Here is a 24,206-nt window from a genome sequence, read left to right as displayed (position 1 = left end):
CTCCACAGTTCAACCCTGAGCTACATATATTTACTTTGATTGGTATTGCAGACTACCCCAGTCACCTAACAAATGCATCACTACAATTCACATGTTTCAAATACATTGTGTGAATGTTTTACAATGCATATCTGGAAAACAAAATCCTAGGTGTGCAGTCAATCAATATTGCATGCCTGAAGCAGGACTTTACATGGATTTAAAATCACTGGGGAGGAAGGGGAGATGAAGTAAAATTCTACTTCTGTGAAGTCAGTGTGGGAATGCTAAAAAGAGTTCTGATTTCAGCAGGAATATAACTGGAATCACCTTATGTTTCTTTACTGGTCACAACTAAAATTTATAGATATTATATTTGCTTCTCCTCTTTGGCACTCACCAAGCAGTTTGTAGAGATCCTGCTTGCTAAGAGAACATCTGCCACTGATGCTTCTTTTTCCCTACTAGTGTCATAATTTTCCGTTCGGGACACTGGAATCTTGGCTACCACAATAGACATTTCAGAGAAAATTAAGATGTCAACCCTGCCCAAACAAACAAAGCCTACTCAAAAGTAAAGCTGTTTTATGTTTGGCAGTTCATGGTAGAAGCAAAAGGGAATAGATACATAACTGATGTGCACTTGGGAAGAGGCAAGGATTTAAATAACATATTTCTTCAAACTTTCCACAAGGTGTCAGAAACTCTGTTTTTATAAATGCATTTCTGGTACCAGTTAGCAAATTCATATTCACTTAATAAAGCATTAAAGTCTTAATGCTGCATTGTACAAAGAATGTCATATCTGATATAGATTTCAGAAGAAACAATTTATATGTCAGAATTTATGGAAAGACTGTTTGTATTTAAAACCATCTAACTAATCTCTGTGAATTTCTCACAAAGAAATTCTCACTATTTAAATCAGTGTTTCTCAACCTTGGGAACTTTAAGATGTGTGGACTTCAACTCCTAGAATTTTCCAGCCAGCCATGCTGGCTGTGGAATTCTGGGAGTTGAAGTCCAAATACCTTAAAGTTCCCAAGGTTGAGAAACACTGATTTAAAGGAATATCCTATAACATTTTAGGGAAGATCACATAACGATCTTCCTCAAACAAAAGTAGAAAAAAATGCAAAATTCAAAAATATCCACCAAGATTTATTGCACAGTTCAAGATTGGCTCTAGATAATCAGTATTAAATAAATTAAACGTTAAGCTGACACACAGTTACCAAAGTTTTGTGATTCAGCAGCTAATAAGACAATTTGGTTAATCACGGGAACTTGGAAAGTGCATTTACTGGAATTTTCAGATCTCTTTTCATATATTCCACTGAATGTACAAATATTTAAATAGCACGGGGTCATACAGAAACAAGAAATTTCATATGCACTCACGTCCCTGTCTAGTTTATCTATGGTTGTGTACAAGTGAAGATTTTGTTTGTCTTCTTTACCAGCATGACCATACAGGCCTTTCTGAACTCACAGTAATGCAATACAATCCAGTATGAGATTCCTGATAGAATGGAATTAAGAATGAGACTGAAGCCATAAATGAACATGAACCAATAGTGTGATGCAATTGCAAAAAAAAAGCAAATGCAGTCATAGACTGCAAAAAAAGAAGTTTACAGTACTGTCAAGTATACTGTCAGTCATTGTTTTTTGCTGATAAAGGACCCAAAAGTAAAAACTTATCATTAGCTGTCTTCAAGTACCTAAAGAGAGGACAAGCAATGTGTTTAAATAACCAGGAAGCAGATTTTGGTTGGATATCAGGACAGCTGTTCAACAATGGAACAGACTCCCTTGGGAAGTAGTAGCCTCTCTTTTGTTAGAAGTGTTGAAACAGAGGCTGTATGGCCATTTTTTGGAATGCTGTGATACTGGATTCCTGCAATGAGCAGGGGCTGGACTAGATCATGCACCACTCTTGAATTGCAGCCCCATCCAAGATTAAAGATGAAAAATTGCCAGATCTGGGGGCCCTTAACATCCACAGTCCATCACTTTAATATGATTAAGTCAGAGTCAGCTTCTCCCCATCCAGACCCACACAGCCACGGTCACTGCTGGGCATACAAGATGCCCTAGTGCAGAATTCCACTTAGTGCCCCCTGAAAAGCAATTTTTTTAATGTTCAAAATTTAGTAAATATAATTATAATTATTCAAGGTCTGCTGGGTTGCAGATATAGGTTCTGTCACTGGTTTTGGCAGCCAAGTGTGCATCTGTGAAGTTTGCAAGTGTGTGGTTGATGTTGTATCTCCTCTTTTGTTTACTTGCAGACTGTGCTCCCCCCCCACATGTAGCCCCATTGTTCAGTGCACAATCTGTACACTGGGTTGCAGTGGCCCTGTACACAGTCTCCAGGCACAGGACCTTGATAGCATCATTTGGTCAGCTTGGGGTCAAAAGATATAATTGGATATCACCAGCATATTGATGAAACCAAACCCCAAACTAGTGGATGACCTCACCCAGAGATTTCATGTAGATGTTATACAGTAGGGGAAATACTGTAAAACCATGTGGCCCCCCACAAAGGAGTGACTCTCACCCCATCAACATCAACTGGAACTGGCCACAAAGAAACGAAAAGTAGGACCATAAAATGATGCCCTCAATTCCCAAATCAAACTCATCTCAGATCCCAACCTCTGCAGCTAGTCCAGAAGGATACCATTATTGCTAGTACTGAAAGCCACTGAGAGATCGAGGAGCACAAGGATGGATGCACCAGCAAAGGTCATCAGGAATCACAATCAATGCTGTTGTAGCGGGGATAGGGAATGGCCTTGAAGGACAGGAGAAAGAGCCATTACCAATCATACAAGCAGGCCTTGAGCCCATTCCAAGGAACTGGTTTGTGTAAATTTCTCAGGCTCCTCCCTCGTTCACATTAAGATAAGGTGAGGGAGGGAGAAGCTCATTCAGACTTGGAAGATTCTGTAACTATAGCTAAAGTTACACTTATACTTTAACTATACTATTAGCTATAGTTAAAGTTACAATAAAAGTAGTCCTGACCTATATGGCATTGGTTTCTTCATCTAGAATACCTTATAGGACTGACAGCTGTCTCTCTTTTGAATCCTGTCCTGGCATCTGACTGAAACAGGTCTAAATCATCTGCTCCCTCCAGGGTTCTCTGCAACTGCAGTCACAACCTTCTCGACTGGAGACTGGATGACCTTTTGATGAGGGGGCACACCACCATCTCCTTCAACACTGATGGCACTACTTCCTTTCTAAAAGAAGTTGATATCACAACATGAGCCCAAGTACAAGTCACCTCCTGGGTCACTTCAACAACTCAGGAGGGACCTGGATCTAACAAGCAGGTAGCCAAACTGACCATGCAGAGAACTCTGTCCCCTTCCTCAAGAATCACCATATCAAACTCATCTCAGATCACACCATAAGACTGAATCCCAGGTACCTCAGCTGGACCTGCCCAGTCAGAGTTTCATTAGTTTCCCAACAGTATAATCAATACACATTTCCAAATGAATGTGCAAAAACCAAGCCACATATACTAAATGATGAGAGAGAGGAAAAAGATACTGGACTGGGGAAGTGCCATAAAGCATGTTTGCATTTTTGTGCAATAGTTTTTTTTTTTTTCTGGAAAACACGAAGAACTTCATTTAGCCTTCAGATATTTGTGATAAACTTTAAACTTCCTTCAAAAGATTTTTTCCATTCCCCCTCATATCTGTTTGGGAATGGTATTGAAATCATATCAACAGTGATTTGGAAAAAACAGTTTCTTGGATCATAGGATTGTCTTGTAAGTAGTTTCACTATTCTAAAGTACTGATCCCACATCTTTATTTTAGGAACCAAGTGTTCAGTGCCACTTTCTTTTTGCATTTTAAATCCCGCCCCCCCCCCCCAGGAAATCAAGCCATGCAATTATCCAAATACTCTTAAGATGAGATACAGTCAAACCTCTCAAGCTATCCCCAAAACCTTACTGAACATTTTCCCCCCCAATTCCTCACCGCCCCATTCTCCAACTTAGCAAGTTGCAGAAAATTGATGCCCTTTTGCCTTAGAGATGTGACTGCATTAATAAGAAATATAGATACTGATATATAAAAGGTTACATTGAAAGGCAACTTTCAGTCAAACTAGCAATGAAACAAAAGCCTTCTCTACCTTGCAGGTCAGCTTTGGTCAACTCAACTTTGTTAGCAAAAGAACGGAAAAAGCGAAAACAATAAATCAGAGTTAGTAAAATAGCAGATAAACCAGGGTAACGTCAACAAAAATAAACAAATAAAAAGAAATTGGGATAACCAACACAGCCCATAGGCACATTTAAGAGATATGGGGTGATACCATCAAAAGATATGAAGTGACACCATCAAAGACAACAGACAGACACAGGTGGAGGGAGGTAGCCATTATGGCTTCAATCCATCATCAACTCCACAACATCAAACCAAAACAGCAAACAACATAGCATGGACAACTTGGAAGAGAAACAGAATGGGTACATTTCTTATACAAAGAGTATCACCAGAAGGAACATTAATGGCACATGATTCACCAATATTTATAAATGAAGGAGCAAATAGTGAGACTAGTCTCCCATTAAGGAGCTTCCTATGCTCCATTAAATATTGGAGTCAATTGGAATAAAAAATCTGGAAACCCATCTGCTTCCTTTGTGATGTGCAGACCCAGAGAAGAAAAATGTATGTAAATTTCTTCCTAATATCCACTTCCTATGTAAGCTTTTAAAGAAGTTCAGTACAGTGGAATGTTGATGTTTTTAAAATAAGACAAAATAACACAAATTGTTATCCACTTCAGAATAATATTCAGCAGTGATGAAAGACACCTCTGACCCTGGCATGATTATTTTATTAATTAGAGCTACCAGATCTGAACTGCAAAATTCCAGACTATAACTAGATGGCATCGGAGTAAGAGTTTGCTGTATCTCTTTGTTGCCATCTAGTAGTTGCCCCAGATCTGGTAGCCCTTTATTTTGTAGTCAATCTATCTACTTTTGAATGCTTTTGATGTAGCTTTGCTTTGAAGATTTAGGTGATAGTTTTAGCTAGGAACACAATCACTCAGCTTTGGCTACTGTGAACTCTTCTTGTTCATACAGAAGGCAGATCTGGCCAACACCATGTCTATTTTTGATCATATCCCATCATATTGAAAGATGTTCACATGGGGATGCTTCTGAAATGGAACTTGCTGTTACTCTGATCCTTTGACTTCATTCTGCATCACCTGTGTGTTTCTAAATCAAAGTACAATAACAGATTTCAGCCCATAAATAGTAGATGCTTTAAAGGATTCCCAACCCTACAAGATTCTAGCCATTTATTGCAATCACTGAAGGGGCTTATTTTTCTATTATTTTCTGATGTATATCTTGTGAATACATGAGATAGGAGCTTTTTCCCATGTGGCAGTGAGATTTGCTCCACCATTTCCTTTAGCATTTCAGAACCTATGATTGCTTGATTTAGGAGGACCTTCCATTCAGATCATCATCATCATCATCAACATCCATTTATTTTATTTTGGTATGCTTATTTTTATTCTACTTGGATATTTAGGGTCATTTGCCAAAATGTAGCTCATAAAATACATAAATAAATATCAGTTAATGATGGCATCAGAGATGTGTTTCTGGAGTTTATTTTATTTTATTTTCTATCCCACCTTGATTATGTTTATAAATAACTCAAGGCAGTGAACATACCTATTACTGCTTCCTCCTCCTATTTTCTCCACAACAACCCTATGGTCTGTCATTCTAGTAGTTAATATCTGGAGTAGATTAGACTGCAGGGATTTCACTTATTCTGGGAATGCTGAGCTCCAGAGATTTCCTGGAACATGTGTGTTGAGATCCTTGAGTCGTACTTCAAATATTGTATGAGCTGAGAAAAACTGCAAGCAGGAGACATTCGTATCTCTACAGGTAATGTAAAGAAAGTTTGTTACATGCTCTTGCTGTCCCTATAAAAATTATGATTAGAGTTTGGTTTCATTAATGTTTTTCCACAGGATAAGAAATATTTAAACTCTTTTTTTTTACAATGTGCCCATATGTGTTTGATGGAGTTATAAGAAAACAGTCACTGTTCTTGTTAATGGAGGTTTGTTTTTCCATTTCAATTTATGAGGATGCACTTATAAGAAAATTCAAGGAAGGATTGCAGAATTTATTTCCTTCTGTTGAGATCTCTAAAATTATGTGTACTTAATTTAATATATATATTTTTAATAAATGATGCCAAGATAGAGGTAATAAACCAGCGAAGTGGCAAAGTCAAGATTTTCCTTCCATTAACTTGTTAAGTTTCTATTGCTCTGTCAAAAAACTTATCTGTGGAGTCCTTGGTATTCTCTGAGCTTGGTTGTTTGCTTGCAGACATTTCATTACCCAACTAGGTAACATCATCAGTACTGGTGAGTGTGGGGTTGCTCCCTGTTTATATACAGTAGCTTGCCTTGCCAGTGTTGGTAGGGATGTGGTTTTCTCTCTGGTAGTTCCCTGATTAAGGTATTTATGCACCATTCAAAAGAGACAATAAAAAAACTTAGAAGGATACAAAAAGACCAGAACACATCCCACCACCACCCCCAGCAGCCTACATCCAGATAAGCAGGGATTAACACCAGACAAACATTTAAGCAGAAAACAACATCCTAATCAAGGAACTACCAAGGGGAAAACCACACACCCACCAACACTGGCAGGGCAAGATACACCATATAAACAGGGAGCAAACCCCACACTCACTCACACTGATGATGTTACCTAGTCAGGTAATGAAAGATCTGCAAGGAAACAACCAAGCTCAGAGAGTACCAAGGACTCCACAGTTCAACCTTGAGCTACATATATTCTGTTCTATTGGAAAAAGTTATCTTTTTAGGAACACATCATTCCAATACATTAATATGGAATCAATCTTGGAATTCAGAGTTTCTTTCCCCTATTGCAGAAACTGAAGGAGTGGGGATGAACAAAGAAATATCCCATAAACACTCAATAAAACTAAATGGGCATTCATATCCAACACTGGAGAAAGAAATCTGGTAAAGAACTGATTTATTAGACATACTGAATATTCACCTTAGGAATACATTATTCTCACAGACCACCATCAACAGGGACTGGTGCTGAAACTGCAAAGGAAGCTTCTGCTTTACCTTGTAACGCATTAGCATTTAAACAGCTGTTCTGTGCTCACTTGCCTGGTAGTATGATCACTTGAAAGCACCATGATTTACTTCTATGGAAACAGAGATCTGTACACAGCATAGCTCACTATGGCTCATTGTAAAGCTTCATGTTTTAAACATTTGCTTTCTTTTTATTTTATTCATCATACCACAGTCATTACATAGATTATATAAAGAGTTACTTCTCCCTTGCAGGAATTCTTGTTCTACTTTTTGAGCATCATCACTAAGCAAAGTGATAGAATTTGGATAATTAAGTCTTCAAAGAAATTCTACTTTACACTTTCAAAAAATCTAATTGTTGCAATTAAAAGGAGCTGAGGAACCCAGAAAGGAAGTGGGTAGTCTGTAATACCACATTATCATATGTCTTCTTTTAAGTAAAGTGGTGGGGAACTTGGTATCTGAATCCACACTTCAGTGAAGGATCTTTTGGAGAAATCAAAATTATTTCAGTCTTTCTGATTGATAGAAGAAAAATGAGGTGGCATTTTCACATTTTTTGGGTGACAAAAGGTCTGGTGGTTCTGAGAGCAAAGTGGAACTATGGATAGGCAAAATTTCTTCAAATATATTTGATGATTAAGCTTTGGAGGATGGCCTGATGCTGACTGCTTGAAGCAGCTAACAATGTATTGATGAATGAAGAATGTCATAAACAAGTGGCACATACACACATATATCAGCATTAGTATAAGAGTTACAGAGACTCAGTTTGGTGTAGTGGTTAAGGCATGGTCTAGTGGTTAAGGTCTAGTGGTTAAGGAAGTATAGGGAAAAACACATATTCATACATCCCTAAAAAGGTCATGGGTGCTGACTTTAAGAGATCACGGTGGTAACTGGAAGATGTTACTTTCTTAAGTCTCTCTCTCTCTCTCTCTCTCTCTCTCTCATTCACTCTTTTCATCCCCTTCATTTGGTAAACTATTTCAAATTAATAATTGATGAATATGGGATTTTTCCCATTAGTTAACAAAATATGTTAGAGAAGAAGCTCCCAGGGTTTATATGGAGATGTGCACTAACCCAGTCAGTTATATATCAATCTGGTTTTTAATTTTATGATTGATTTTGAAGTCATCTCAATGAAAAAAGATTCATGTTATTTAAAAAATTAACCCATTATAAATATAGTTCTTTATACTGTCCCCTTGTTTACTATTAAAATTAATTTCTATGGGTTATGTGGCTCTCCTGGTTCTGATGTAACTGTTTTTGCTCTAAGTAGTCCAGCCAGCACTGTGTACCTTTTCTGATTAACCCATCTTGTTATATGAATGAAATACTCAGATTTATATATAACTAATGCCTAGAACATATTTGATACAGCCTTTCTGGCTTAAATTCCACTCAGGCTGAGTATGTCATCCCAAAGCTGGAGATTTGAGGGCTGTGTGATAAGCACCAGCTAAGACCAGGATTCTTCACAGTTGGATACAACAAAGCCCTTAGCTTTGCTAAAATGTCTTTTTGGGAGTGAGTTGCCTGCAAAGTACTGATCAATCCTTCAACATGGTAAGTGACTACCACCATACTGCATGTTAAGCATTGTCAAGGGTCACAAAAACAGTTACTTCAAATCCTGATAAGCATCCAGATCCATCATGATCTCAGTTATGAGATTCATGTCCCAAATTTCACTTAAAACTTCAATCCCAGATGCATGCAAGAAACTCTTTCTTTCCGTGATTAAAATGGTTATCTACCTCATGTAACCATCATGTTTGTTTGATGTTTGTATGTAAGATAAGCTCTGTCTTTGTTGTTTTAAGAATCAGACTTGCCTCACTGAACATGGTTTTAAAAGAGACAAAAGATACAAAAGGTCCAAATAGTTTATGCAAGTCTGCACTGATGCATAGTGGCTTTCTGGGTGTTAAAGAAAGGTACAGAACTGCAAATGTCACAGACTGAATCATAACTCTTACAGATGTAAACATGTGTTCCATTTCTGTGCTTCAGATTCTACTGGTATGGGCAATTTGCTTTTAAAAAATTGTGTGTGTGTGTGTGTGACTGTGTGTCTGTGTGCACGTGTACACATCTTTGAGTCAGTGTTGACTCCTTGTGACTGCCTGGACTAGTCCCTGCAGTTTTCTTGGCAAGATTTGGTAGACGCTTGGCATTGCCTGCTTCCTAGGGCTAAGAGAGAGAGTGACTGGCCCAGGGTAACCCAGCTGGCTTTGGGCCTAAGGTGGGACTAGAACTCACGGTCTCACGGTTTCTAGCCTGGAGCTTTAACCACTTACACCAAACTGGCTATCATTTTTAAAATGGATTGATGTTAATTAAGAAGGTAGTTGCATAATCAACAGTACAGTAGAAATTCTGATTCTAGCAAACTGAATAATCAGACAATCCCATTCTGAAGAGTCCCATATAAGACATATTTCACAAAAACACAGCTGTCTCTCTGTTATGTAGAATGGCAGTAGTATAGTGCCCAAGATAAAAAAATATGAATGGCACCAGAACAATTTGTTCAAATAACACAATAATGGTAAACTCAGGTTCAGAGTCCTCCAAGCATCTGACCATCACTTTGCTATATCAGAAATGATACATTGTACCTATGAAAGTAAAATGAGATAAGTCTAATATCCAAAGCAAATAATATAAGCTGTATAATTTACTACTCTGGAGTAGAAACATTATTTCTCATGGCTGACATAATCACAATTACAATTTTCTTCTTTATAGAGATGTAGCTATGCTGACCTGCTGCCGCAAGAAAGAAAAGAAAATACCTTCTGCGTTGTGGTATCCTGAATATTAAATATATTTTATGTCACTGAAAACCACTTATAGAACAAGTGCATCAAGTATTTTAGTGAGTTATAAATATATATTTGGCCATTGAGAAGAGCAACTGAAAGTAGGAGAAAGTGAAATGCAGGAAGTATTAATAGTTATCTAATTAGGAATACCTTTTCACAAATCAAAAGTTGGATAATAACACAATCATAATAGCATTTGTGAGTTGATATATAAATTAAAACAAGTAATATAAAATAAATAAAAGTACGAATCTTGTCTCTATTCAAGCCACAAAAGATAACACTGAACATCTTAATTAACTATGGTACAGCTACGTTGTGTTGCAATCATCTCTGACATTTCTTTGTTCAAGAATGTCAGTTTTAAAGTCATTGATAGAATGCCAAAAATTATTTATTTACTTACTTACTTACTTACTTTTTTGTATAACCCCATTCCTGAGGACTTTGAAATGAAGGATTTCATCTAAGATCATGGAAGAGAGAATCCACTTGTACCATGAGTTTCTGTTCTCTTACCAACATTGTTTGCTCACCAAAGTACCCTTAAAATCTGCTTCATTTGGTTCAGGACTTCCTGGAGCAGATTTAGAAAAACGCAAGGAGCTACAGATAGTACAGCCCCCTTGCATTCTGAAAGTAAAATCTGCTTCTGCTCGTAAAAATTGAGCAATGGATTCTACCTAATAACATTTTCTTTTTTAAAAGACACAGTTGTTGAACAGCTAACCCTATAAGGGTCTGTGTCATCATCCAAAAATTGCTTTGTGAATAGCCACTGTTAATACAGTAATGAAATTATCACCACTTGTACTATCTGCCTTTCATGTATCTCTTTCTTCACTGTTCCTCCCACTGTGCATATATACTTCATCTTTTGATAAAGATGATTCTAGTAGAAAAAAGCTTATGGCATATAAATTCAATAGTCTTTAATATGACACCAATTGGTTGTTTCCATTCTCTTTTTACAGGTAAACAAACCTGTTATATTATTGCTGTCATCTGACAGCAATAGTTGGTGGTCATTTCCCAAAAAGAGATATTGTAAGATACTGAAGGGAAGAAAAATCTATATGTGAATGATGTTTTCCCCCAATCACAGGCATCTAAATACAAAGGGCGAGAGTTGCCTTAGTAGCCAGCCACTGTGGGAGTGCTCCACTAATCTAATTTGTACTATATTGATATATCCTACCTATCTTCTTCCCAAGTCCCTGTTTCTTTCAAAGGTCTCATCATTCCAGAGCATTATGTCTTCATACATTCCACCCCAAAATCAAAACATGGCACAAAAGAAGATGGTCTTAAAAAAGCCTGTTGTTTATTCCAAATTCATATAAAATATAAGAGACTGATGGAGAATTCAGCCAACTAACCATGCATCTTAGATGGCCAAAAGGGAGCTTATCCAGAACATATTGTGGGCCTGCCTTTCTTCCATTGTTTCTGCTCAACCCACCAGAACTAGCAGAAAGGGCATGCTCCAGGTCCCCTCTATCAAACAATGTCAACTTGTTTGATCTAGGAGCCATGTCTTCTCTGTTGCAGAGCCTGCCTTGTGGAACAGCATCCCCCCAGAGATCTGAAGGGCTCCAACCCTATTGGCCTTTCATAAGGCCCTGAAGACCTAGCTGTTTCTGCAAGTGTTCAGGCCAGGAGGTTAGGCAATCTCTGCTGTGGATATGATTTTATAACTGGAAGGTATCATTTCCCTTGGATGTCATGGGTTGTTATTTTTAAATCGTTTGGTTTTAATCTTTGCACACCACCCAGAGTCACTGTTATAAGAAGGGCAGGCATATAAATTATATAAGTAAAGAAATAGAAAGAAAGAAAAAAATAAAAAAATTACACCATCCTAATAAAACAATTATTATGAGTAGAAGAATTATAATTTGAATTCATAGAACAGTAAGTGAAACTGGGATATATGTGGCAGCTCACGGAGACCATTTTGCATTGTTTCAGAAGTGTGGGCACTTTCACACATTCCTACCTGTAGAAAATGACCCAATTGGAAAAATAAGGTTCAGAAAATGTTTGCTGTGTTTCTTATAATCACTTTCTGTTGATGAGCAAACATCTCCAATTATTCCATAAACTGCTTCCAAATGATGGGTAAGAATGTTTTTAATAGAAGTCATCCTAAAGCTTGAACTGTGGAGCACATCTGGATAGTATAATAACGGATGATTATTATGCCTTAATAGTTAACAAGAGTCTGCAGGATAGGAAATTGAGATCTTACACATCAGATATGTTTAATCATTATATATGATCTCAATTTTATTTCAGGATTAAGTATCCAGATCACTTGTACATTGGCAAATGCTTAATCATTATACCACTTCTGTATTCATTCTGCTGTTTATTTGATGTTGTTTAGATAAAATCTATTATTATTAGTGTTGTTGTTGCTTCTGATTTAAGGTGATTAGAATTATAAACATAACCTAAGACAAATAAAACTGAATAGCAGCCAATTGATGTGCACGGTATATCTTATGTATTTCTATGATAGGGATATAATATATCAAACAAGAAAGCCGCATGGCAATATGGGACCTTTGAGAACCATCTCTCATTCCTTTCACATGTTACATATCCAAGATGATTACAAATATGGAACATATATATGGATAGCATGGGGAGATGTCACAGTGAGGGTAGATCAGTAAGAGGCTCTATGGAGGAAATGAATGGTGATGCAAAGAAGAGCGAGGAGGGAGGGAGGGCTGGGCAAGAAAGAAGTGCACTTTAAGTAGGCTATACCTTCACATCCCCGCTCAATCTGCCCACTGCGGTGCAGAGCATCATTAATGAGATCTGGCAGACGCCCGTTCAAGTCCACTGATGCTAGGCAGCCCTGAAATCCATCTCTGGAGGCTACCAACTTTGGAAGGTTGCTATACATTCCTTGAGCCAGTCCAGCAATGTACAGATCACCTAAAGGAAAACAGATGGGGGACAAGGAAAGGCCAAGGAAGTCAGTGAGCAGTGCCTTTTACAGATACGCTGTGATCAGCATCTTAAAAAGCCTTATTGCTAATGACAGGTCAGGTAATGCTAATAGGAAAGAACTTTGCAATAAAAACAACTGTCTCATATAGAAATAGAGCTATTTGACTCAATTTACATACAGCATAAGGAAGGAAAATATAACATGACAATAAAGATAGCAACACCTTGTAAGGTACTGTATACCTACATTGAAATCTATGAATACATTTTTGGAGATATGTTAGTTTCTCACATGCACAGATTACATACCAAATTAGGAATCATCTCTAAAAGCAGCAATTCTTTTACATGAACTGCTTTAGCCACAAAAATGTATAGTAAATTAGGGCTGCATGGGAGGATACTTTCTAATGGGGAGGGAAAATTGATCTAGATGAACTAGGAAAATCTAAGATTATTAAATAAACTCATGTTGAAACTGTTCTTACAATAAACTTAGTAGAACTGGAGGTAGGAGATCACATAATTCAGAGGACAAAGAAATTGGATAGCCTTTTCTTTGAAATAATGATTGTGTAGACTGTTTCCACAGATGGATGAATTATGGATGCTTGAGGAATTCATTTCTTGCACATTCTGATATAAGCTGATTCAATCACCCTTTCTAGATGAATGTGGAGATCAGAACTTCTTGTCTACTGATTTTTCTACTTCTGAAATATTTTGACAAACTTCTTAACTAAAAAAATGTACCTAATACAGATTTAGTAATGCATGTTTTGAGGGGAAAATATCTTTAGAGATCTATATCTGCAAGGAAAATATACTTGGAAGTGTAATTAAATATGCTTTTAAATGTAATTTTGCATACCGATTTAATATAATAGCTTATTGAAAAAGTGAACGGGTTTATATGTGAATGCACATAAAAATCATAGACAGATAGCAAATAAACTGATTCACACACTTTTTAAATTTGTATTTTCCCTACTCAGTCATGTGATTACCAAACTACTATTTTTATTGGTATAATTCAGGAACTTTAAAAAAATGTGAGTACAGGGTGTTAATATACATATATGAATTAATTTATCAGCCATTGACTATAGGAGCAAGTGAAAAATTATATATCTAAATTTACTATCATAGATCATCACCAGTGAAACTTTCATATATTCAATTATCAACAGAACTATTTATATATACATTTTAATGTTGTACTGTTTAACTCTAATGGAAACTAAAGCTAAGTATATCTTGGACTTCAAATAAAGCTGATTTTGATAAACTTTAAAAAGTGGTAAGGAGGATTTCATGGCAAGAGAATCTAATGGGAAAATGAACTCATGATGGATCTGAGTTCCTTTAAAAAGAAGATACCAAAAGTAGAACTGCAAACTATTTCAATGAGAAGCAAAATAGGGGGCAACAGTAGAAGCCTTCACAAAAATTTTAGTGAAGAAATGGAAACCAAAAAAGACATATAAAGATTGTGGAAAGAGCCACAGATCACCAAGGAAGAGTGGATGCAGGTGGCTTAGATTTGCAGAGATCATGACAGGAAAGCTAAAGGTCAGATTGATTGATTGATTGATTGATCTGATATGTTTACAATGTCGAGAAGAGAAATAAATCAGGATATCAGTAGTTTGATAACATCTGCAAAATGCTACAGACAATAAAGAATATATATTATTTTGGCTATGTTGTCTAGCAAAAAGAAGGTAGAATGTTTGTAAAGACTGAAGGGATATGATGGAAACTTGAGACTGATAGAATTATGGCCAGGAAATAAGTGTTTTCTCTGATTTTAAATCTCTCCAGGGCTAGATAAAATATATCGAAGGTTTCTGAAAGTTTGTTTGTTTGTTTATTGATTTGATTTGATTTGATTTATATAGCCACCCATCTCACATACGTGACTCTAGGTGGATTATCTGGTAAAATTGCTGATGATCTGGCCGAATATTGATATGTTATGGCCATGAAGAGCACATGAAGTACTAAGCTGGAGGAGGGAAAATGGCTCTGGTCCAGTCTGATATTGGCATCTGGCAAGATCCTAGAGCAGATAGAAGTAGATTGTTCAGTAATCACCTTGAAAACAATGTCAGAGGTCATCATTGATTTGTCGAGCACAAATCTTGCTGGGCCAATCTTGTTTTTTATTGGTAACATCCTTGTAGATTGTAGGAATACTGAAGATGTGATACGTCTTCATTTTAGCAGAGCATTTTGTAGGACAGATGGTATGACAATTAAGTGGATAGGTAGCTAACTCAAAAATTGTACTCAAAGAATGCTTATCTGTGGCTGTTCATTGAGGAGAGATATCAAGAGGTAAAACTTTAGGCTGAGCCCTCTACTCTTCAACACTTTTAATTAATCGCTTGGATGAAAAGTTAGTGGGAATGCCTATTAAATTTGCTGATGACACAAAATTAATTGAGATAGCTATTACCTTAGATTAGAGAAATAAAATAAAAATGACCTTGATAAGTTCAAATGGGCTGAAAATAACAGAATGAAGTCTAATGGAGACAAATGCAAAGCTCTGGAAACACAAATCAAATGCACAGTTAGAGCGATGAAACACTAGTTTGTTAACTGTATTTGAGATAAAGAATTGGGAAATTAACTGATTATAAATGGAATATGAGCAGCAATGACTGTAAAAAAAAGGCATATACAATTATAGATTTCATCAACAAAAACATAGTTTCCAAATTACAAGCAGTAGCGATTTCACTACATTCTGTATGAGTCAGACTCCAAGTCTTAAATCCAGTTCTGGATTCCAAAGTTTAGGAGGATGTTCAAAGGACTAGCAACTAATTTAGAGAATTGGGAATCTTTAGTTTAGCTTTGAGAAGGTAAGACTGAGGGGAGATATGATATTACTTGTCACAGAGAAGGTCATGTCCTGTTTTCCATCATTCCAGAGCACAGAACAGATAATAATAGTTTTAAGTTACAAGAAGAAAGTTTCTGACTAAATGTGAGGAAAAAAAAATCCTAATAAGAAGAACTGTTTTATAGTGGAATCAATCACCAGCAGTGTGCTGGGCTTTCCTTCACTTGGATATGTTCAGGTGAAGCAACAGTGAGATAGCTATCTCTCAGGGTTGCTTAATCTGGATTCCTGGACTAGGGATTGGATTTGACGATGTAAATAGCACCTTCCAACTCTACAATACTACGATGCCATATATAAAGTTCTTAAGAAATAAGTTAATCTATCCAGTGCAATGTCTTTTCCAATTTTTATTGTTTTCTGAGGAGTCTTTCCCAAACCCATGATCTCTTTATAACTGAAAATATCAGGTATTTGTATTCATTATATGCATTGCAACTATTTCCCACATCCAGCTTTGAGATTTTAACTGATATGGTATTAGAAATAATGTTATCATCATGCATGGATGAATAAGTTCAAAGTTGATCCAATTACTTACCCTTAAGGTCGAGGTTTTTGGCACCATTGATAACCTGAGTAACAACCCTGGTATCCACCTTTAGGCTATGGGTGTTGCTGTTGTCTCTAGTGATAACTACATTGTGCCACTGGTTGTCATTCAGTGGGCGATCACTATTGCCCTTGATAACATTAGGTCCATTCCCAAGGTCAAACACATAATGTATATACCTGCAAAAAACAAAAGTTCCTGCTTTGAAAAAGTTCAGAAAAATGCTTATTCTAAATTTCTAATAACAATGGTTTGCCCAGGAACATGAAGCAGAAGCAGCTTTGTCAAGGAAAATATGGTATAGCTACTAAATCATTAAAGTTGTAATTTCAAAAAATGAATCAGAAATTAAAATCAGATTTAAATTTATATCACAGACCTATATTAGCTAACCCTTTTTCAGAGCCAGTGGAAGATCTTACCCCTTGACCAGCTCAACTGCAATGAAATCATTTCCATCCCCACTGTTGAAAAGGATGAAACCATCAGCAGAAGTCGTCTTGAACTGGAAGAAGAGATGCATGGAGGTATAGGCTTGCAAGGTTGCTAAGCTCAGGTAGCTGCTCTTGGTCTTGAAGGTAACAGGATCAGCAATGATGTTACGGAGCCCAAAGCGGGCTTTCAATTCGCAATAGTCAATATCTCCATTCTTGCATAAGTCAATGTAGAGAAGGCCATTGAACATGAGGCTCTGGAGGTGGCCAATGAAACTGGAAGGAATGACAGAGATGTAACGCTTCTCTGTCATTATCCCAGTCTCAATATTGTGGAACTCCAAGCGAGTGTGATCACCAACCATTGTACCTGAAAATCAAAACACAAGAAAGCTTTAAAAAAGTTCTGCAGTCAATATTATAAGAGAAGGTCTATACCAAATTATTTTCATCTATTATAGGAAGAAACAAATTATGACATTCACATCTTGCTAAACTACCAGTATTTTTAACTATTACCAATGTTTTCTAGGAATATTGGGAACTGTAGCTTACCAAAATGTGGAGTGCCACATAGTGCCTGAATTATTTTCTATTAATACTAATACTGTTTCCTTAAGTCAACGTACCACAACCTGGTACATTAAATGTGTAGAACTACTACTTCAAGAAATTGCAGCTATCATGGTCTTTAGCCATCCTGGCTGAGAATTTGAGAACTACATTCCAACACATGTGGGGAACACAAAGTTAGAGAAGGATGCCTAAAGGCTCCACAATCTTGTCCTCTAGTCCAGGAGATACAGGGTAAACCACTGAAAGGAATACATTGGAAGACTGCATGCTTGTAAGTTCTGCCACTGATCTTTCTTCTTTCTTTTGGCTTTTGAGAAAATAATTTTGCAAAAGACCTGATCACTGAGAAAGTTGGTTGGTTATACAAAATCATCGAGGGGCTTGTTATATTAATGGTCTGAGTGCAACTAAAATGAAAATGGAATGAACAGATACACATTTTTAAAAGTAAGCAATATCATCAGCACCCCATATATTATGTGGCATTGTGTATTGTAGCACCAGAACCAACTATGCTGTCTTGAATGTTAAAAGTTAAAATTACAAATTAAAATGTGGCTTTTGATAAAATGTTCCACTGAAGAAAGTACAAATAATCAGCAATAATATATCAGCCTCTACAAATCACTGTAATAAGCATCTTTATATCTTTTCCATTTCTATACATTTTTAACAATTCCTGAAATCTGCATGAGAGACTCTTCTAGGCTTTGTATTAGGTTATATTGTCATAATCCATTATTTCTTATCAACCATGATCCATAACTCAATACTCTGCAGAATGCTAGAACACTTTTAAAAACAGCACCAGTTAACTAGAAGTGGATGAAAATACACCTCACCATGATACGTATCATTAAAAATTTGTAATAGAATATTTGTCCTAACAGTGAGACACACGCTGAGACGAGGAGTAGTTCTCTAATGTTTATTACTGCTACATAAACAGAATCCTAACAAACTGAATAAGCGTGGGAAAAACCCAGACATATAAACCCCAAAGGCTAAGGCGGGCCTGATCTGTGTCTCTTTGAATGGCTGCTTAATTCCTCAGTACTACGCATGCACTTTACAGCCTGGATGGGAGCCCCCTGCTCGCCATCCTTACTCATGACAATATTCTTCTCACAAACTTTAAATTAGATTAACTATTATTGTTATTGTTGTTGTTGTTGTTATCATTATTATTGGGTAATCTACATTTAGATTCACAGTCTAACACTGGTGGAACCTTAACAATTCAAGTCCCAACCAAGGACCTAAGAATTATTAAGGGAGCGTCTAAGAATATAGACAGTTCCAAGCAGGGTGATTTTTGTAAAATTAGGGTGTTAAGGTCTGATAAATTCAATATTTCCAGATATTGAGGAAGTCCTTTAAGTATTGCTCCGAGGGCTCCAATCATGGTTGGTATAACAACAGATTTCTTTTTCCATAGTTCCATAGTTCCAAAGTTCTTTTTCAACTTTGATCTGCAAGTCCCAGTATTTCAAATTTTTTTCCAATTGTTTTTCCTCAATCCTAGCATCACCCGGTATAGCAACATCAATGAACCAGACTTTCTTCTTTTCAATAACTGTTATATCAGGCATGTTATGAGCAAGGTGCCTGTCTGTTTGGATTTTAAAGTCCCATAAGATCTTAACCCGCTCATTTTCCAAAACCTTCTCAACTTCCCAGCAGTTCTTGCTACATTCAAATCCAAACCTCTGGCAACGTTTCCAAAGAATAATTTTGGCAACTCAGTCGTTATGCTGCTTTAGTCAGTTTGTGAAATTTTGCTGCAGCCACTGATCAAATGGCCAATTGTTTCATCCTTTTCACTACAAAGGCAACATTTATTGTTGTTTGTTACATGTTGAATTTTCGCCTTCATGCAATTAGTTAACAAAGCTTGTTCTTGAGCTGCTAAAATAAAGCCTTCAGTTCCTTTCTTTAACACTCCTGATCTTAACCAACTCTTTGTGGGGTTTTTATCAGCTTTTCCTTCTACATCCTTCAAGTATTGACCATGCATTGGCTTGCTCTTCCAATTAACAAATTGGTTTTCAATTGTTTCTTTTCTATGCTCAGTCTTTACCTTTGTTGTTTGCAAGAGCTATCCTTCAATAAGGCTTCTTGGCTTTTTTAATATAGGCATTCAGACCATGCTTTTCTTCCTCCACAATTTTTTTCACCTGTAGGAGTCCTCTGTTCCCTTTGGCTCTTGGCAAATACAGCTGATCAATATCACTTTTTGGATGCAAATCCTGGTTCATTGTCATTAGTTTTCTTGTCTTCCGATCCAAGCTATCAAGTTCCATCTCAGTCCAGTCAACTATTTCTGCTGTATAGCAAATTACTGGGACTGCCCAGGTATTAATTGCTTTAATGATTTAGCTTTGATTTCAAAATTTTCCAAAGTTGTTTGATATATTTAGTAGAAGTATTTTCTTTGACTTGATTCTGTAATAAATCAGAAGTTTCTAAAACTCCCAAATATTTGTAACCTTCTTCTGGTGCTACTGCCTTTATCAAATCTTCATTATTAAGCTGTATTCTATTATCAGCTGTATTATTATTATTATTATTATTATTATTATTATTATTATTATTATTATTATTATTTCTCTTACAACTGGATTGAACAGCCAGCAGAATTATTTCAAAAGGCAACTCACATGAGAGTTTAATACTATGAAGTTCTCCCTGCATTTGGATATATATTTAAACTATGCTTTAGCATTCTGAGGATGCAACTATAGGCTTTTCTCAGGTTTGTACACTCCTTTTCTTCTTTCAATTGGCAAGGTGAGAAAAAAATCTCAGCCTTCTGCTTCTATTTAGACTAACTGCATCTTAGTATATTATCTGAACCCTAAACAGTCATGGGTCTTAATTATACTTAGCAAAAATCAGGGAACTGTGAGTTCTAGTCCGGTCGTAGGCCTGAAAGCCAGCCGGGTGACCTTGGGCCAGTCACTCTCTCTCAGCCCAAAGCACCACACAGGGTGGTTGTTGTGGGGAAAATAGGAGGAGGAAGGAGTATTAGGTATATTCGATGCCTTGAGTTATTTATAAATACAATAAAGGCAAGATAAAACATCTAAAAAAAACCCCAATTATGCTTTGAAGTTAGCTTTTTGTTCTAAACATGTACTTAATGTTTAATCTTAATACAGTTTGGGTTTGGAAAACGTGGCAAGTAGTTACTAAATTCAAGCAGAATGAAAAAGTTTCTGCTAGGCTAAGATAGGAAATGAAAGCACAGTGTGCAAGCTGAAGAGAAATGTTAGTTCATTCTTGTAACACTAAGCTAGGGCTTAGCTTTACATTTTCACTAGGCCCTCCAGTGCTTTTCATCTCTGTGCCAGCACCTGCCCTATGGAACAGCATCTGTGTCATTCTCCAGATTTGTTGGAAGAACAAATTGGTTAGAAGAACACTCTCCAGAAGCCCTCCAACTAGTGCTTAGAGAGCTGCTTGGGAATTCTCAGCATTTCTCAAATAGCAAACCGCCATGCATCCATCTATCTGATATCTACTTAGCTCAGCGATGGACTTGAGCTAAGAAGCTACAAGTTTAAAACCAACAGAACTCACTAGATGTCTTGTGCCAGTCACAACCTCTTAGTCTGAGCAACCTTTCAGATTGTTTATGAGGTTAACAGAGAGTTCACTAGTCTGAGAACACTTCCATATGGCCAACTGCCAGAACCACCATTCAAAGTCTGAGCTGCTTTTTGCAAAGTATTAATGACAACTGTTTATTTATTTATTTAATTTATCTATCAAATTTATCACCGCCCATCTCCCAAAAGGGACTCTTTTAAGAGCCAGAGCCAACCTGCACTCCCTCCAACTAACCAATAAGAAAATGTGGGGTTTAGTCTCTGACTAGTGCCCTACCTCCTTGCCTTTCTTCATTAATCTCTTCAGAAGGAGAAAAGGAAATCAGCCAGCTGCAAAAAGCTGTAGAGTCCAGTGGAAGGCCACAATGGGAGAGTCATGGAACCATTAGTAGGTGGTCAAGCCAATAGAAATTCTGCCAGTCCCTAAGTTATAGAGAACGTGACTATGTCAAATTACAGAATGATGGCTAGATTGCCCAAGGACAAGAACAAGGACTTTACACTGCTCTAGCCAAAACCAAATGATAAGCTATCCAAATGGAAAAGTGTCTTGGATATGAATAATTTTCCCATGCTACAGATTTCTTCCAACATCAAGGCGCAGGGAGGGGCTGTCTTATTCCTGTAAGTGCTACTTTGACTCATCAACTTTTTGAGTTGGATCTTCCGTGTGCAAACACTTCCAAAGCATTTTAGGAATGCATTGCCCTGTTTTCCACTGTGAGGATTGTCCATTAAATTGTCAAGGGCAAAGGCAGCAGGAGAGGGAGGGGAAAAAGAAAAATGAGGACAAAGTCATAAAAATGATAATGTGGTCATCCTGCTGCTTTGCACAGGAAAAAACAGTTTCACCCTACTGTCTGATGTTATTTTGGTTATCATTTGCTCAATGATCTGGCAGGGGGTAAGGCAGAAGAAGGGAATGGATAAGAACAGCGTCATTAACTTCAAGTAGCAAATTACCTCTCCATTTCACTTTGGCAGGTTTCTATACCGGTCATTAATTATTTGCTTCCAGAAAAATTCTAATTAAATTATTTTTTCCATATTTACACAAACATACAGGCATACAGTCTCCATTGTTACTTGCAACATACAAAAGCATTCACCCATCCTTTTACATGTATATTAATTGGTAGTCCTACAGATGATCTCCAGTGTCATGCTACATAGGTGTTAATTTATAACTCCATGGGCATCATGCTGTATTGTATGTTTTAATAAGTAAGAGTAATTCAAGTGGTTTAGGATTTCACATTTGGATTTATAAACTTAATGTTATCAAAACTGGTCTATGAATTTCCTTCTCTCTCCCCACCTTTACCCACACACAATTTATTTCTGACAGGCTTTGCTCTCGTTAAGGCAGTGCATGCCATCATGTGGCTGTGCCCTGGAACTGCTCCTTTCTTAGCCCTGGTAAATTATTTATAGAGGCAGAAAGAAACATTACGAGTGCAACCCTAAATGAGTATCCTAGAGGATAGTAAATATGAAAAATAGATTGAGTTGTTGTTAGTTTGTAAGATTTTCCTCTTTAAAAAAGCAATGCGTGCATTTTTATTTTTCCCCCTGAACTTTGCTTGCTTTTTCTACTAAATTCACAGATCAGTTCATTATCTAATTTCTCCTGGGAAAATGTATTCTTTGTCAATTACTCCATTAGAAAAAAATGTGTTTGAATAGAAATGCATATGTTTAATAGCTCAAAAATTGGGCGTTTCGAGCTTATTGGCTGACTTCTTTGTTTTTCAGTGTGTCTGGATATGTACATAAAGCCCATGAGCACGTACAACTACAAGTCTGTTTTTAACTCCTTCAGCATAGCACTGATTCCACCATTACGGTATATCAGGCATGCACAGTGTGCATCAGCTTAAGAGCTACACTTGGCTTTTTAGCATGTCAAGGGTCAGAGCCTGAAAGTGGGTGGGCCACTTTTATTAGGTTTGTGTCAGCTTTTATATTATCCATTTATGTTATGGTATTATTTGGTTATAGTTTTATTTATGTTTATACTTAAGATAAGGAAGGTGATGGTGATGGTGATGGTCATGACAATTATTCGTTAAGCGAGGGAATGGATGGAAAGGCAGAGTGAAAGAGAAATATGCATGGAGGCCCAAGAGGTACTGTGGTGAACACAGAAAGAAGAAGTGGAGAAACTATAGGAAAGCAAAAGGCAGGGAAGGGAAGGGCAGCATTTGCAAAAGTGGTGCAGTAGAGAATGGGTAGGAAATGAATTGGAGGTTGGACATGGGGAGAAGGAGGTAGGACATGGGAGCTACTATTGGCCCCATCCAACTACCTCCCAGTATGCCTGTGGTTTGGTGTGAAGTTTTTGCACTCCTATTCTAGACTAATAAAGTAGAACATATTTGTAAACTTACTTCAAGAGTTTTGCAAGGTTTTGTTTTTTTTAATCCTTCAAAGATTCTAGAAAAACTCCCTATAGAATATGTTCCTGAGTTTTATACCTGCACTGGGAATGACCACAGAGTTTCACAGGACACAATTAACAGATCTGAAGTGCAAAAGAATGAAGAACCCACAGAGTAAGAAGCTGTTACTGGCAGCATTGCTCGATATTCATTCCTTACTGGAATGAAGTATTACGAACGTAAGCAGAATAGCTTGGAATCATCTCTTATTCCCTTCATCTTTACAGTGTTTCAGCCTTTGGTCTGAGTCAAGCACTTCCTGGACTGATAATCTTGTTCTTTATTGTGCTGAAATGAGTAGGTATGGATACATTTGTACCACAAAGTTTTCAGGGGGATCCAAATTCTTCATCTCCTTCTATCTTCAGGAATATCTCACAGAATTCCGTCTTACATCTCATAATATAAGTTCAAATGCAAGAGTGTCACAGTAAACGGAGATTAACCCACTCACCTTCAGCAACATCATCATCAACTGTAAGTTTGAGACTCTTTCCTCGGCGTACAACTCGGACTGTGTGCCACTCATTGTCATTGAGTTTTTGCCCAGCATAAAGGGTCTCAGGTCCTTTACCTGGAGACAGCAGCAAGTAGAAGTAAGTGTCAAAATCACATCAAATACATAGCAAAATTTTGCAGGGTTGGAAAAGTCACTGAAATCACCTTGGTGCAAAGATGCAGAAACTAATTAATTCAGAGGTGGTATAAAAGTAAACACTTA

At 37.0% G+C, this 24,206-nt stretch overlaps 1 protein-coding gene across 1 annotated transcript in view; it reads right to left on the bottom strand.

Annotated features, from left to right (window-relative positions):
- NRXN3 (neurexin 3) overlaps positions 1-24,206 on the bottom strand; it is a 995,103-nt gene that overhangs the window by 766,995 nt on the left and 203,902 nt on the right. The window contains exons 6-9 of the mRNA XM_063290181.1: positions 23,940-24,059; positions 16,846-17,227; positions 16,412-16,602; positions 12,768-12,941 (exon numbers count right to left, since the gene is read on the bottom strand). Of these exons, the coding sequence (XP_063146251.1) occupies positions 12,768-12,941; positions 16,412-16,602; positions 16,846-17,227; positions 23,940-24,059 (867 nt within the window). The remainder of the gene's footprint in view (positions 1-12,767; positions 12,942-16,411; positions 16,603-16,845; positions 17,228-23,939; positions 24,060-24,206) is intronic.

This window comes from Candoia aspera, chromosome 1 (assembly GCF_035149785.1).
Source record: "Candoia aspera isolate rCanAsp1 chromosome 1, rCanAsp1.hap2, whole genome shotgun sequence".
In the NCBI taxonomy this organism is placed as follows: Eukaryota; Metazoa; Chordata; class Lepidosauria; order Squamata; family Boidae; genus Candoia; species Candoia aspera.
The sequence above is the reverse complement of the archived record's forward strand: the minus strand, read 5'-3'. Positions and strand labels throughout refer to the sequence as shown.